Genomic DNA, 15,609 nt, shown 5'->3' on the forward strand with positions numbered 1-15,609 from the left:
TGGGCCATCTCCGCACAGTCTTAGTGCTAACGGGTTGGCAGGACTGGTAAGACAATGGCCTCCAAGTGTTTTGACCATATTCTCCTATCAGAAAAAACAACTTGAAACAGGAACATAAGGCCAACGTGGACATTTGAAGAAGGATGGTGGGGATGAAATCGTCTCATTTGATTTTTATGTGGCCGACAGAGCTCTCTGATCTTGGGTAGAGGTGTCACTCCTTAGTGTTCTTGGAGTTGACTTGTTTTCTTTGAAGTAATCATTTTTTGGCCGCTTGCCTGTTTCTGTAAGGCTAAATTCATTAAGACTCAATACTATAGGGGCGCCTGGGTGGCTCAGTGGGTTAAGCCTCTGCCTTCGGCTCAGGTCAGGATCCCAGGGTCCTGGGATCGAGCCCCGCATCGGGCTCTCTGCTCCGCGGGGAGCCTGCTTCCTCCTCTCTCTGCCTGCATCTCTGCCTACTTGTGATCTCTGTCTGTCAAATAAATAAATAAAATCTTTAAAAAAAAAGACTCAATACTATAAATTAGGTACACCTTGATAATACAAATCTAACCTGACATCTGGAAATAGTGACATGTTGCCATAAGTGGAAATCGAAGAATGGCTGAGGGGGGCTGGGTGGGAAAGTGTTAACGGACCAGGATCCCGACCCTGTCCATAGAAGAGCCTGCTGGGCAGACTGACCCTCGGCTGGTGTCTGGGAACTTGGGTTTGGGGACAGTTCCCGCTGTCCCCTCAGTGATAAGAGTGACTCTTGGCCTGAGCTGTTTGGTCCAACACAGAGGTTTACACTGCACGCCTGCTTTCCTTCCGGGATCCTGCAATTTGGGTACATGCTGAGCAGAGGAGGCCCTGGTGACTTGCCCCCAACAAAAATCCCGGACTCGGAGTCTCCAGTGAGCCTCCCTAGTGGATGGTGTTTCATACATATTGTCACCATTCACTGCTGGGGGATCCAGGGTGTCCCGTGGGATCCGCTGGCAGTGGTGTGTGGAAGCTCGAGCCTGGGTTCCTGCGGACTCTGCCTCCAGGGCCATTACCCTCTGCAGATTCTGCTCTACATTTTTTCTCTGTAATGAATCACTGCTGTGAGTATGAGCATGTGCTGAGACCTCCTAGCGAATCGCTGAGCTGGGGGTTGTCTTGGGGACCTTTGGCACCATGCCCCATTGCCATCCGGTTTCATGGACTGACCAACCACGTGGCTGTCTGGAGAGTTCCTGCATCTGTCACTGGGCATTGCACCAGGGCTCCAGGGCCAGGCCAAGTACTACACCTTAGTAAAGCTGAATTTCTTTATATTTTCGACATAAAAACCAAAAATAAATAAACGTATTCTTCCGCAAGACGATCCCAGTGGGTCACCTTGCCCACCGTGGTGTTCACATGCCATTTAAAGACAGCCCCGTGGACCAGGATGAAACAACACTGGAGGAAAGATGCCGAAAGCAGCACAACGGGACACCCACAGGCAGAGCTGCCTGCCACCGGCAGAGCTGCCCGCCACCGGCTGGCTCGGCCCAGTGAGCGAGCGAGGCTTCTCTTCTGCCAAAGGGATGTTACTCTCTTCCCACTCCTCCACTATCTCTTTAAGCTGGAAATGAACCCTCTTTGCCTCTAAGGGCTCTCCCTGGATTATTATCCCCACTCTCAGGCATCAACCACTTTCTCTTTGTTGACAAGTCCCTTATATCTTTCCCAGCTTCTGTCTCTTTTCTGAGCTCCAAACCTGCATATGCCACTGTCACCAGAGACCTAGGGGACACCTAGCTGTGCCATGAGACTTCATACTCCACAGCCAAAGCTGAGCCCACTGGCTCTTCCTCTGAACAGCTCCATTTCCTCCAGACTCAGGGAGTGGTGCCATTATCCACACCATCCACTGTCACCCCAGTTAGGGACTGGGAGGTCCCCCTGGGGAATCCTCCCCACCATCACTCTCCTTTTGAACCCCTAAGCCTGGCTTCTGCTGCAATTTCTGCCCAGACCATGCTTTGCCCTTCCTTATGTCTGGGAGGCAAGGCCCCATGCCTGCACCTCCCGGGCTTTCTTGCCCTCCGGCTTTTGGCAGGACTTGGAAGCGTGTGCTTCTTGCTGCCCATTGCTTCAGAGCTGTATCTCTGGCTGGGTCTGTTCACATGGCTCAGGCTCTCTCTGGGTTCCGGAAAACACTCCTCTCTAGAGAGCTCCTGCCTAGGAGCAAAAGGGCTTCCTGTGTTTGCTAGTCCCCAGGTGTCTCGACCCCCGTGTCTGCTTCCTTAACCTTCTTGTACCCCAGGAGCTACTCCCACCACTAGAGCCTCTGTGTGACCCACGGTGGCAAGTTCTGTGTTCTGCCAGGCTACGCCTGATGACCACCTTACTCCGTGTCTCCTGCTGGTTCATCCCCTCCTCTGTGTACTCCTGCTGCCATCCAGGTCATACATGACGGGCAGGGGCTCTGGAGTCAGACAGACAGGGCTTTGAGTCCTGGCTTTGTCCCTTACTATCGACACAAACCCGGGCAGGTCGTGTAACGCCTTTGAGCCTTCATTTCCTCATCTGTGAAGTGGGAACAGTGATGCCTCTTTCTTCATAGAATGGTTGCAAGGATTAGATGCAAGAAGGTGTGTGAAGGGCTGAGGTTCTTAATCAATGTCTGATTCTTGTTCCTGTGTTCCTTACCACCACTCGCTGGACCTGGGGAATGCCAGTTGCACCTCCCACCTCTATCCTCACCTCCTGCTCCTCCATCCAACCCCACCTCTGGCCCCTTGGGGCTGTGCTCTAATGCAAATACGCTGTGCTCTAATGCAAATATAAGCAAGTCTCCTGGGTTTAAACCCTTCATTGGCCCCACTGAACAGTCAGGTTAGACTCGGATTCTTGGCAGGTGAAGCCCCTTTCCTGCTACCCCCCATGGAGCACCTCACACCCAAGTGATCCCACCCACACCGCTGAATGTCCCCCATCCTCTGGGCCTGCCACCAGCTGTTCCCTGTACTCAGAATGCTGTTCCTCTCTCTGATCTCCTTCACAAATTCTTATTCTTAGTTGTCCTCTGAAATCCAAACTCGTGAGCCCCCTTCTCTGAGAAGCCTTCCCAGACCCCGCAGGGAGATCAAGGCCGCCTTCTCCTTGAGACTTGTACCCTCATGCATGTTTCTGCTATGCCGGCCAGCCTGAGATAATGTCTGTCTGATGACCTGGCCACCTCTCCCACCAGATGGTGCTGCGGGGAGGGAGGGCCTACAGTGCTTGCCTTTCAGTCTCTGGGGCCAGCCCTGGGTGGGGAGGGGGATGACCCACCTTAGGAGGTATCTTTATCACCAGAAATGTACCTGAGCCAAGCACAGGAAAGGAAGACCACAGAGGGAACCGGAGCATTTGATGGCAAAAAAAGTTGAGTTCATGGCATCTGTGGTCCCTTCTACCCAAACAAAGTATGCTGCTAGGTAGTGAGATCCCCATCACTCCACATATTCAAACAGAGTTCCCCTGTAGGAACACTCTAGGGGCATCTCCTGCACCGAGCCATTTCCTGCACTTCCTTGGTGATGCTCTGGGTAACTCCCTTCTGTGTGTCTCTATGAGGCCAAAGAAACCAGAAGGTTCTGAGGGGCTCTAGGGTTCTGTTTCCACTATGTCACCCCTAATACAAGTCTCTTCTGATTCATCAATACAAGACAAACAGCTACTTCGCTTTTTCTCCCAAAGTCTTGAACATATTTACTCTTCCGATGGTAAGGTCTTTCTTTGGTCCCCTCAGTGGCCACGCCCTCCGCACCCTGCCTTGAACACACACGTCCGTGAGGCAGGGAGAACTTGAGGCAGGCGATGCCCGTATCAGTCTCAGCTATGAAAACGGCAAAAACAATTAGACGCATCTCTAAATGGAAAGGGAAATCTACGCCCCGAGCAATTCTGCTCAGCTGCTTATTCAGCTGATTTCGGGAAGGTCTGCCTGGCAGAGGGACGGGCTTTCATTGCTCTCGGGACCGGTGGGCAAATGGACATGCAGGTTCTGACAGACGACTGGGACTCCCGTGCTCTGGGCCTCCTGTCATGACAGAGGCCTCTGGGCCCCAGGCTGGGAAGGCAGATGGCAGGGAAGCTCTGGGGGCTGGTTGGACACTGGGGAGCAAGATGATTTTCTGTAGTCCAGAGAGGTTCTAAAAATTTTGTGTTTCCTTCTTACCATTCACACCAGGCAATCAATAGTGGGAAGGTAGGGAAAGAAGGCTCAGACTGTCCAAAAGCAATACCCAAGCCTCTGTCATGTACATCTTCCTGGGGCAAGGGGTGAGATGTGTGTGTCCTGAGGCAATAAGCATTTGAAGAACACATTCTATAAACTGCCCTAGAAGACCCTCACCCCTTCCCCCAGACCCCCTCCGTCAGGGCATCCTGTGGCCCAGTCTTCCAGCTACCTTCTGAAATCACAAAGCATTCTACCATGGCCAGATGCAAAAGCACAGGATCGCAGGCTGAGACAGCCCCTCAACCACATTTTTTTATCAGGTTATCTCTCAACTGCCTCCAAAAGAAATCCCCAAGCAAGAAACATCAGAGACATTTATGACCTTTTAACTCAAAGTCATCACTAATTCTTCCTAGACTTGAACTTCCTGGGAGGCCAGGTGGGTGATCCCAGATTGCCTTTGCCTTTTGAGTCAGAGTCAGAAAATCCTCGCATCCCAGGAGGGCTAGAGGAGGGAGTCCTGCCCCTTAGTCCCAGGCCTGTCCCTCCCCACCTCCCCGGCCCCTGCCCCATCCTTCCCAGCCGCTGCCCATCCTGAGATCATTCATAAACCTCTTGTGGGCAGCGTGGATGGCTGGGAGCACACTTCGGGACCCAGAGTCCAATCTTGCCTCCCATGATGGGGCTGCTCTGCTTCCAGACATTCCGGGGAAGCGCGGTAGCAGGAGTCCCTTTCCTCCCCAACTTGATCCTCAAAGGACAAGGTCTCTGATGCTTCCGTTTCTCTTCCATAACCAGTCTCCAAGGGACAAACACAGAAATAAAGCAGGGTTCTGACCTTGACCTTTGTACTCTGGGTGTGGTCTGGGGGCTTGTTAGAGATGCAACAACCGGAGCTCCTGAGTCAGAATCCGCATTCACTGCGGGGGGGGGGGGGGAGGGCCCTCTCCCGCCCCAAGGTGATTCACGTGCACATGGAGGGGCGTGATGGGTGCAGGTAGAAGACAGGGTGATGGTTACCCTTCAGGGGGGTGTGCATGGCAACTGGAGGAGGGCCGGTAGCATTTTCGGGATGCTAGCAATGGTTTGTTTCCTGATCAGGATGGTGGATTCACAGCTGAGTTCGGTTCGGGAAAATTCACTGAACTTAATACTTATTATATGTGTGTGTATGGGGAAGTGTGTATACTTTAATAAAAAGTTAAAAAAAAAAAAAAGGAATCAGGGTTGTTAGTGAGTAGAGGCAGCTGGGAGCTCTACAGCTAAGCCACGCTCCTCTGAGTTGCCGGGAGGGCTGCCAACGCCTGCGGACTTGCGTGGGAGCGCCCTGAGTCCCACCTGCCTCGCTCTTACCTTGCCTGCTTGCCCGCCCGAGGACCCTTTCAGCACTGAGGGCGACCGAGGGACAGCAGCTTGGCTTTGACTTAGGGCCTGAGTTTGTCCCCACCCCAGTTTTAGTGGAGCAAAGCCACATAAGGCCAGAGGTTGCCACGGATGTACCTCCCTCCGATGAACCAGCATCAAGACCACTTTCCAGGCTCTTCTTCATCCCAAGTTCACAAGAGACGCTTTATCAGCATCTCTCTGAGCAGTGTCCACAGGGGAACACCAGAATCCAGACATAATCCCATCATTCATAATGGTAACGGCTAACGTTCATTGAATCCTATTGGAAGGCAGGCACTAAACGCTTTGTGTAGACGATGCTACTGAATCCTTATGTCCATTTTACATAGGAGTAAACTAAAGGTCAGAGGCATTAAGTAACCTGAAGTCACACAGCAGGGAAATAGGGTAGTTGGGATTTGAACACGAAACAGTCTGACTGTAATTCTCTTATATGCTACGTACTCTGAAGTGTTTGGGGACACATCAAAAACGAATGAATAAATTTATGAAAACCAGTGAATTATGCACCTTGAAAGGGTGAATTTTATGGTACGTGAATGATATCTCAAGTTTTAAAAATCTGAATGGACAAATTTGGGGGATAAATGTTGACCACGTCCCTAAGAATTTGGTGGACCTGTTTCTCTGGTATGAACCAGCGAACAACAAATATATATATATATATATATATATATATATATATATATATGTATTTCTTTTTAAAAAATGTTTTATTTATTTATTTGACAGAGAGAGAGAGATCATAAGTAGGCAGAGAGGCAGGCAGAGAGAGAGGGGGAGGCAGGCAGAGAGAGAGGGGGAAGCAGGCTCCCCACTGAGCAGAGATCCTGATGTGGGGCTTGACCTGAGCCGAACGCAGAGGCTTAACCCACCGAGCCACCCAGGCGCCCCTATATATATATATTTCTTAAAAAACAAAACGTCTCAGACACCTCTGTAGTCCAACAGACCTAGTCCCAAGCTTCAGTCCTGCCGCCTAGCCACATGTGGCGGAGTTTTGGTTTTCTCTCATGTCACTTGGGGACGGTGAACCTTGCCTTGTCAGGGGTTGTGGGGATTAGAAGGGACGTGTGCATGGGGCAGCAGGGTTGACCTTGTGAATCGGAGCAGGGAGCACTGAATTTCAGGAGGGCACAGGCCTGGGGAGTCACCATGGGGCTGCTGACGGCCTCCACCCCCAGTGAGGCTCCGAGAGTCCCCGAAGCTGTTGGGACCTTGGTTGGGATCTAAGGCACACTTGGGTCTCCCCCTCCCTGCAGAGCCCCTTCTCGCCGCCCCCACGCTCATGCTTGGGGTTCTCCCTAGGCTTCCACAAGGAACACAAGCGCCTTTTCTCTCCCCCACCCACCATACTCCCTTCTCTGCACTGCCAGGAGCTAGGATTCCTGAGCCAGGTCAGCAAGTACGTTTTGAGCTGGCCCTCCCACACCCAGCCCCTTCCAGGCACGGGGGCTCGGGCTGGGCCCAGCACTGTCCTTGCAGGCAGCTCCCTGCCCACGGGGGCCACGTTGCTATGGTGATTCCATTACCCACACAGCGTCCAGGGAGACAGCACAGTATAGCTGGAGCTGTTTCCAAGACTTGCTGACATCGGCTGGGAGGATTCCTGAAAGGGTCAGAGGGAGTCGGGGGATGGGAACTAAGCTGCGTGCGTGCATGCACATGTGCACTCTCACGCATGCGAGTGCGTGCATGCACGTGCAGCCACCCCCGTCCAAGTTATAATGGCCCTCTGGAGCAGAGCTACAGCCCCTAGGGAGGCATAATCTCATGACGGTCATAGGTTTCTTCCCCAGGTGGTGATCACGGCTTAACACTGTGTTCAGTTTCCATATTGAAATGAAAAAGAAAAAGAACGGGCACAGACAGAGCAGCAGGACAGACCGAATTGTGACTTCTATTGCTCCGCACCCAAAGCCGGCTCCACGTTTTCTGCCTTGCCCTTTGTCCTATGAAAAGTGCCTCTGGAACACAGAGCAGGGCACCTTGCTAGTAAATGCGGCGGGGAGAGAGCCGCCTACCCGCTGTGCCCCGTGCTCCCGGCGCCTCACCGCCAGCCTCTCAGCCCACACCACCGCTGTGCGCGGGGCTTGTTATGCTCATTTCACAGATGGAAAAACCAAGGCTCGGAGAAGCTAAGTCACAGGCCACAGTCAGGGGCCAATACATGTAGGGGTGGGAGTCCCTGTGGAAGACCTGTGTCCGCTGAACCAGCAGGCCCTTCTTCCTCCCCTTTCTCCCAGCTCTGTGGCTGTTTACCGGTGGGTGGCCCGTTTGGCTCAGAGAGACCAGAACCTGAGGCACCCGGTCAGCTAAAGGAGCCAAGCCCTCTGGAGTAGCAGGGGGAACACAACCCAAACTGCCCTCACTGGGGACTGGCATTTAGGCTCTAAATTCAGGAGCATTCCTGTCCCCTTCCTGAGCGATATGGGGAATTATTAACTAGATGACCCCAGTCCTAGCCCACGCGCACATTTGTGCTGACCCAGTTCAGTCCAGAGGAGTCAATCCGTGCCTCTCCCCCACAGTCATGAATGTGGGCTCCCCTCGGCAGAGCCTGCGAAACAGCGCTGACTGCCAATAAATGAATCCTCGGGGACGGTGAGAACCGGGGCCTAACATCTCCCGAGCCCTCATGTTCGGAGCTAATGCTGATTTGTAAAGTGCTTTATGATTTATTCATACCGCCTTGCCAGGCTTCCCAGGACAACCTTCCCCTCACACAAATGAGCGTGACTCCCAGAACAGAATGTCAGGCTTCATTAAAGGAAAAAACCCCGGGTGTGGAGGATGTCCCCCCGCCTTTTTTTTTTTTTGCTCCCTAGCTTACGTCACCCAGCGTTTGCAGGACTCGGGTCCAAGTCGAGAAGGCACCTGTGCAGGAAGGGCCTCTGGCCCCTGAGCAGGGTGAGAGGTCAGCACCTTCTTCCTGGGAGGAAGAGACCCTTTCTGTGCTAAAACTCAGGCCAGTGGAGGCACTGCTGCAGGCAACCGAAGCCAGGCAGAGAGGCACCCCAGGAACGGCCGGGGTGGGGCTCTGCTCCCCGATTCTTGGCTGGGAGATCGAGGGGGACCCCTCAGCTCTCAGGGGGTGCCACGGAGGCATCAGAGCTATGTAAAGTACAATTCACCCCACTGGCCCCTGATACCATTTTCCTTATTGGTTTAATCATGGTCTCCTCAAACTTGGGTGGGAGAGGTGTCCCCAGGCACAGAGGGAAGAAGGAAATCCCCACTCTCCTCACTGAGCTTCTTCTGGGGGCATCAGGAGCAGCCCCTTCCTGTGGCCTCACCCCGCCCAGGAAAATTGCCCTTAAACATACCGCATCCATGAAATTGCAAGGGCACAAAAGTCAAAATTCATGCTGAGCAGAAATGCAGGGGACTTGAATGTGAGGGACCTAAGGGTCTTCGCAGCATCCCTAAAATGAGCAAGACTCCCACAAGCCACGGTCACCATCCTTGTGCCAATGGGTCACACCTAAGAGGGAACACACCACTAAGCCACACCCACAGGGACTTTGGAACAGCGCCGCGTGTGTCTTCGACACTCCCTGTCCTCTCCGGTATCAGGGCTCAACCACCCACTTCTCAAATGGAACCTTTCGGACAGAGAAAACAGTCTGTGGTCATCTCACTTGCTAGGCAATTCACAATGAAGTTACTGGTAACTCGAACAATTTCTTGATGCTGTGTGAGCGGCAGTCCGATCAAATCATCTGCAGGACTCAGGTGGGGGCACTGTCATGTACAGCACGAGATTCGGGGAGCTCCCATTCTTTCCACATGCTGTCTCAGGGCGCAGGGACCAGATGAGGAAGGAAGAGGTCCTCCCCCCTCTGTATGCTCCCTCGCTGTCAGTTTGCAACCCGTGAGTGTCCAGTAGTGGGCGACACTGAGACCAAGTATGCTCTAAAAGAGACTATGCGAAAAAGGGCCCACATAGCTCTCAACGCCTTACAAGAAAACACGAACAACAAAAGAGTCGCTTTCGATTAATCTGGCCGACAACAATCCTTTGGCCATCCCTTCTAGCTCTGGTCCTCCAGGCTGGGAATTGGATGAATAATCACTTTGGGGACAATACAGAGACCCAAATGGCTAACCCAGTTTTGAGAGATCACAGTAGTCAAAGTCCAGAAATAAATCCCAACTGCTCATTCTCCTCTGAAATAGCGAGCCAAACGATACATTCCACTGAGAGTGAGTTCCACACCATTGTAAACGGCTACTGCACGAACTCTTGTAGGAAAAACCACTGCCGCCACTGCCACCGAGGAGGCAGCGAATGTCTAGAACATGGTAATTAATTTTCAAAATAGGATTTCTAAAATATAGTGAATAAATTATACTGTTTCGGGTTTCCTTAAGTACATGTATTCTCAGTATGGGGGGGGATATAGTTCCCAAAGGGGCAAACATTGGTTTTTAAATGGGAAAATATTATTCTTTCATGTATAAACTATAGATTTACAAACAGTATATAAACAAACATACAGTATATCTTTGGTATTAAATTTTCATGAGGAGATAATTATTAAAGTCTAAAAAGGCTTCTTTGGGGGCAATGAGGAAAAAGATGGGTTGAGAAACACTGCTTAAATAGAAAAGAGTAGCTCTGATTTTTTCTATTCGACTCAAAGTCACATGCACAGACACCTCGTACACTATTCTGTAATAGTTCTTGAGATACGCAGGCAGATTTATTCCTTCTTACACGACCCTGACCCTGACCCCAGGTATGGATACTTTTCTGGTTGGTAGTTTTCCTCCCTCGCTTTTACAGGCTACCCGGCCATTTCTCGGGGGGCTGTCTTCTAGCGGTGGCCTCTTAAATCCATTATCTTAATTTTATAGGCAATAGTGAAGTCCATCCCAGTCTGAAAGCAACAATATACTGTGCTGTTGGAACTGCATGAATGAGCTGTCTTTTGCCAGTTCACATATTTTCATTCATTTCTGGGTTTGTATCTGTGTTTTTGAGGATGGGAAACCAAGAGAACCTTATATCTTATACCCTGGGAAGATGTAGAATGACTTACGGTGCAAAGTGTTTCGAAGGTCTTTTCAGACACAAAGGATCCATCAAGGCCAAAGAGAAATATCGATGCATAGGAGAGCATCCCTCCAAGGATAATGAGGTTGTTCATGTACGGACTGGACATCTTTATCAGTCTGCCAAGAGAAGGATGACCGTTAACAGAACTGTTAATGCTGTTATTCCTCCAGCAAACATTCCCTGAATGCCTACTAGGTGTACAGTGTTGCCACGGTTGGAGGAGAGAGAAACGAAAGCTCGGGTTTCCTCCACTCCGCACCACTGCTGTCCCAGGTTGTGCCCCTGCTAAGGGCCGCTTCCCCCACCCACAAGGACCCTGGAAGCTATCTGATGCTACTGGTGGATTTTTCCTCCATCAGGTTCATCTGTCATTTCCCTAAGGGGCAGCTTGTAGCACCAGCTTCTTCAACCATTCATTTCAGTTTACACAAACACATTATTAAGGCAACGGGTCTTTCTTTCCTCTGGGGCTGAGAAGAGAGGCTAAATCTAGAGACTTCTACATTTAAGCTCAGAAGCCTTAAGGGAGGTGGGAGATGAGGGGGAGAAGGCCCACACCACTCTCCGCCTTGCCAAGTGGGGTCGGCCCAGGAGGTCTACAGGGCTGCTGAGGAAGTGTGGTCACCAGGGCGCAGATGAGCATTTGCTTTGGCTGTCCGAAGCTCCCACGGTCTTGTGCGCCAAGGGGTCACACACCTAGTCTTTAGGTGATAAAAATGGACAACGGAGTCCCCATCCCCACCCTTCCCCTGTCTTCACCAGGCTGCCGGGGGCAATCTTCACACTCCCACACTCTACACGCTTGTCTCTGGCCTCCTGCGGGAGTTCCGCTTTGGCTCCCAGCTGCCCGGCAAGCCAGGCCTGGCTGAGACCGGCGCCCAGCTGGAATTCACCCTCTCAAGTGCCTGGCTATCCCAGCACAATCCACGGGGTCTATCTTGGGTTTTGAGGCACCCCCCCCCCAGTCCAGGTGCTTTTTTGCAGATCGTAATTACGGTCAATTGTTCCCTGAACACTTTCTTTTACACTCTGCCATTTTATGAATCCTTTCACATTTAAAAAATGCAATGTGTCCAAGTGGAAGAGAGATAAAAAGCCTGGTGTAAATTATGGATCACACGCGGCCTTTGAGCAGAGAGCATGAGTTGGGGCCTCCCCCAGAGGCGCACCCCTGGCCAGCCACTGGGCCCAGAGGAGTCTCCTCATGAGTAAAATGGGAGCACAGACCACACTGCCCAGGGCACATGGGCAGCTCGTACAAGGCTGGATTCCTGGAGGTCCTTTTGCAAACCACAGACTGCTAAGGCCCCTTCATCCTTATTACCATGGGAAGCTGGGGAAGGGGGAGGGCCAGGAGGCAGGGTGGTTACCGGAGGAAAAGGACCTTAACAAATGGGTAGAATTTAGGGACATAAAAGTGAGGGGAACTTGGAACTACTGTGACATTTCTTATTTCTTTCAGATTTTTTAATCTGCAAAGCCAGTCAAAAAATTCACATAGCTGCCAGTCTACTGGGAAGAGTAACAGTAATTTTCCACAGGAGGCCAGAACAGTGTAATTAAAGAATTAAAGGAGTTTAGGCTTACCATAGGGGCAACTTGCGGTTAAGACAGGTATTTTGGAAGCTTGTAGAAAGGGAGTCTAATATTAATTGAGAACTGATTCCGGGCCCAGGCCTTGTGCCAAATGCTAAGGGGCATGGTCATGAGCTAAGGTTTGTACAGAGTAGGCAAAACTTTCTTGATTTTTTTTGGTGGCGGCATATGTGTTACTAATGTATAGAAAATAAACAGGTGAATAAAACTCCTTTTTTCCTTCTGGAAATAGGTTTGACTAATCAAAATCAAAAACAACAAAGAAATAGAGAGCCTCCAAGTTCTTTCTTTGCAAGCAGGAAGAGAAAAAAGAAAACCCCGTTCTCTGTGGAATCAGATTTGCTCCTGGTAGCCAGGAAGGTCACACAGCGTGGCTTCTGGGCTCGATGTCACCGAGGCTGTGCCCCTGGTGCCTCTCTCGGAGCCCCTGCTCAGTGGCTCCCCAGCAACCCAGAGGGCTGGGTCCAGGGGTTTGCTCTGGAAACCACAGAAGCTGGTCGTGCTCAGTGAACACCACCGCCTGTGCGGTGGCCTGTTCTACCCACGACCGACCAGAATAACTCAGGCTGTGAGCTGCTCTCCTCCAGAGAGTGAAGAGCATGTGTGGTAAAAAAGAAATCAAAGCCAGAAACCCAGGGGACAGGTTCAGCCACACACAGCAGTGTGGCCTCGGACAGTGGTCCTCCCTCTGTCACTGGGCTTCTGTACTCTCTTCTGTAAATCAGGGGGAGTTATTTGAGGGTCCCAGTGAGAATGACGTGAGGGAGGAGCTTCTTGGGCTGTAAATACTGCCCCAGGCCGGGGAGAGGGGGGTGCCCCTTCCTGAACTCAGTGACTACCTCAGGCACTGCTTCCCCAGGACACTGTGGGAGGAGCCAAGACTCTGGGGGAGTCCCGCTTCTGTATTTTTCCTCCTGGACAGGTAGAAAGTGCAGGAACATAGCCAAAGCTCCGAGGAGGCCAGCGACTCAGACCCTTGCAGTTTATTTAACCCATCCCTCCTGTGCAACCCGCAGCCCAGCCTGTGTGTGTGTGTGTGTGTGTGTGTGTGTGTGGGCACGCGTGTTTGTGCATGGCTGTGCACATATGTACATTCCATAGAACATCTAATCACATCCCAGGGACCGAACAACCACTTTAGAAAATTGCCCCGAAAACATCTCCCGTGCCCCTGGTGCATTGATCATGAGATGCCCCTACACTTGATCCACGAGGTTTGTCGATCGGAATGCATCATCCAAGAGGAGGGTGTGAGTGGCTTACTTCTGATTACGATTCTTGATGTTGAAGAAGAGGAAAGCGCTGGCCATGATCATCCCCAGGATGGTGAGGGCGGAGAGGATGCTGTAGAGAGGTAGGGAGATCTTTCGGAGCTGCTCCAGGATGATGGTCTTGTCTTTTGGTGGTTCGGATCCTAGAATGTCGAGGAACAGACATCAGCGGAGCCTGATGCACGGTCAGGAGAACATCTCGGCCGGCAGGTCTTGCCATCTGACACCTGTGCACAACCTCCGAGCAGGACACAGCTACTGGGTAAGAAAGCCCCAGTGGCTGGCCAGTCTACCGGCAGGAAGCCTCAGCTAGGACTTACTTCTTTCTCTAAATAGAATCAATAAGGAATTTGTGATGCATTTAATAGCCATTAAAAGACTAGAATTTGATTTGGTCTAATTACCCTGTTGAAAAACCATTCCCATTTGTCCCCAAAGGTAACAACAGCTCAGAAAGCACAGGGCTGGACGCTGTGAATGGGACCCACTGGGTGCCACTGGGGGCGAGGAGCCTGTCTTGGGCTCTCAAGGTCTCTGCTCTGACACATGATAATGACCACCCTCAATAGGGCAGACGCCTTGCCTGTCAGTTTCACCGAGACGTAGATGTCTCTGGGCGTGGGTTTTCTGCCTCAAGGTCATTATGTTACAAAAGCTCTTTCTGGTTTTCCATTTTCATAAGCTTCACTAACTGTGGGAGGCAGAAGCTACTGGCATGCCTCCCCCTCCCTGTCGTGCCAGGACTGGACCAGAACTGTGGGATTCCATTTCTCTATGTGACTGCAGAGCTGTCCCTGCTCATTCTCCAAGGGCACCAGGAACCTAGGGGAGCCCTGAGGGCCTCAGAGAAAACTCATCTTTCTGGTCACTGGCAAAACTGTATCCAGGCTGGCCTGGGAGGAGGGCCGTAGGCACTCGTCCCACCTCGCCCCCCTTCTTATAAATCCCTTTCCTCTCAACTGCTATTTCAAGTCAGGCTTCTGCCACCGAACTGTGGAACATTGGGGCTTTTTTTTCTCTGGTAGAGAAAGTGGGGAGCCCGGGGAGCCCCAGGCAGGGCTCATGGAGACCCACCATAGCTATGCCCTGGGGGCCAGCCTGGGTCACACCTCCGTTCCCAGGAGACAAGCAGAAGATGTGCAGGTGAGACAGCAGGGATGGAGATGCCCCTCCCTGAACATCTGTGTTTCAAAAACTCTCCTAGCAAGTTCATATGTGTTTGGAAATATTCAGGGGATAAGAAGAGTTCGGACCATCGAAGTAGGGAAGTTGCTGGGTTTGAAAACAGCTGGGAAGCTGCTGGCATGGTTAAATGTAAAAGTTTCAAGCAATTCCATGTAAAGGAATATTTTTAAGGAGTGGCTTCAAGGCCTGAAAGTCAGGGCAAATGCAGACACAAGGTGAATGAAGTAACACCATTTCTTGCTTCTAGAAGGGGAAGCTCCTCATGTGAATCCTTCTTCCTCCATTCTTCCATTTGCCTCCCCGCTGGTCCCCGCACCCCCAAGAGAACCTCTGGCTGCATCAGGTTAGCTCAGGTGTCTTCTGGTTCCCAAACACTAGAGCCGCCATGGGGGTGCCCATGAGTTCCCGGCTGGGAACAAGCCCCTCTCTGGGCATTGAGAAAATGGCTGAGGGTTGGACCAATGGGTCCATGACAAGTATGACCACTCGCTGTTCACGTAGAAACCACGTCAGGAAACTGACCACATCTCCTCTTCCTTACCCTACCTTTCCTCCCCTCCAAAATGGTGCCTTCACACACAATGTACCTTAACTAAGATGTTTCGGGAGCCACTTGGTCATGACTTATCAGAAGCATCCGTCGCGGCCACCTTGAGTGTTCTTTCCTGCTCCTCACTCTGTCCATTCACTCGTTACTCATCTGTTCTGCACTATTCCATCACCCATCACTACACCTTCCTTTGTCATCATTAACGATGACCAGTCATCCTTAATGATCTTTTTCTACCTGTCATGCCTGGTGTTGGGCACCAGTGATTCAAAGTCAACCAAGACGCAGCCCCTGTCCTCAAGGAAATTACACACTAGACATGTAAAAAGAAAAAGGTAGTAAGAAGCAATCATGT

The 15,609-nt window shown here is 51.4% G+C and overlaps 1 protein-coding gene across 1 annotated transcript in view; it reads right to left on the reverse strand.

Moving 5' to 3' along the window:
* Window positions 1–15,609, reverse strand: part of GABBR2 (gamma-aminobutyric acid type B receptor subunit 2) — a gene marked incomplete at its 5' end in the record, with an annotated part of 339,283 nt that overhangs the window by 63,188 nt on the left and 260,486 nt on the right. Inside the window, 2 exons of the mRNA XM_080820587.1 lie at window positions 10,636–10,768; window positions 13,512–13,662. Coding sequence (XP_080676713.1) covers window positions 10,636–10,768; window positions 13,512–13,662 — 284 coding nt within the window. The remainder of the gene's footprint in view (window positions 1–10,635; window positions 10,769–13,511; window positions 13,663–15,609) is intronic.

Source organism: Martes martes (assembly GCF_963455335.1).
Source record: "Martes martes genome assembly, chromosome: 12".
Classification (NCBI taxonomy): Eukaryota; Metazoa; Chordata; class Mammalia; order Carnivora; family Mustelidae; genus Martes; species Martes martes.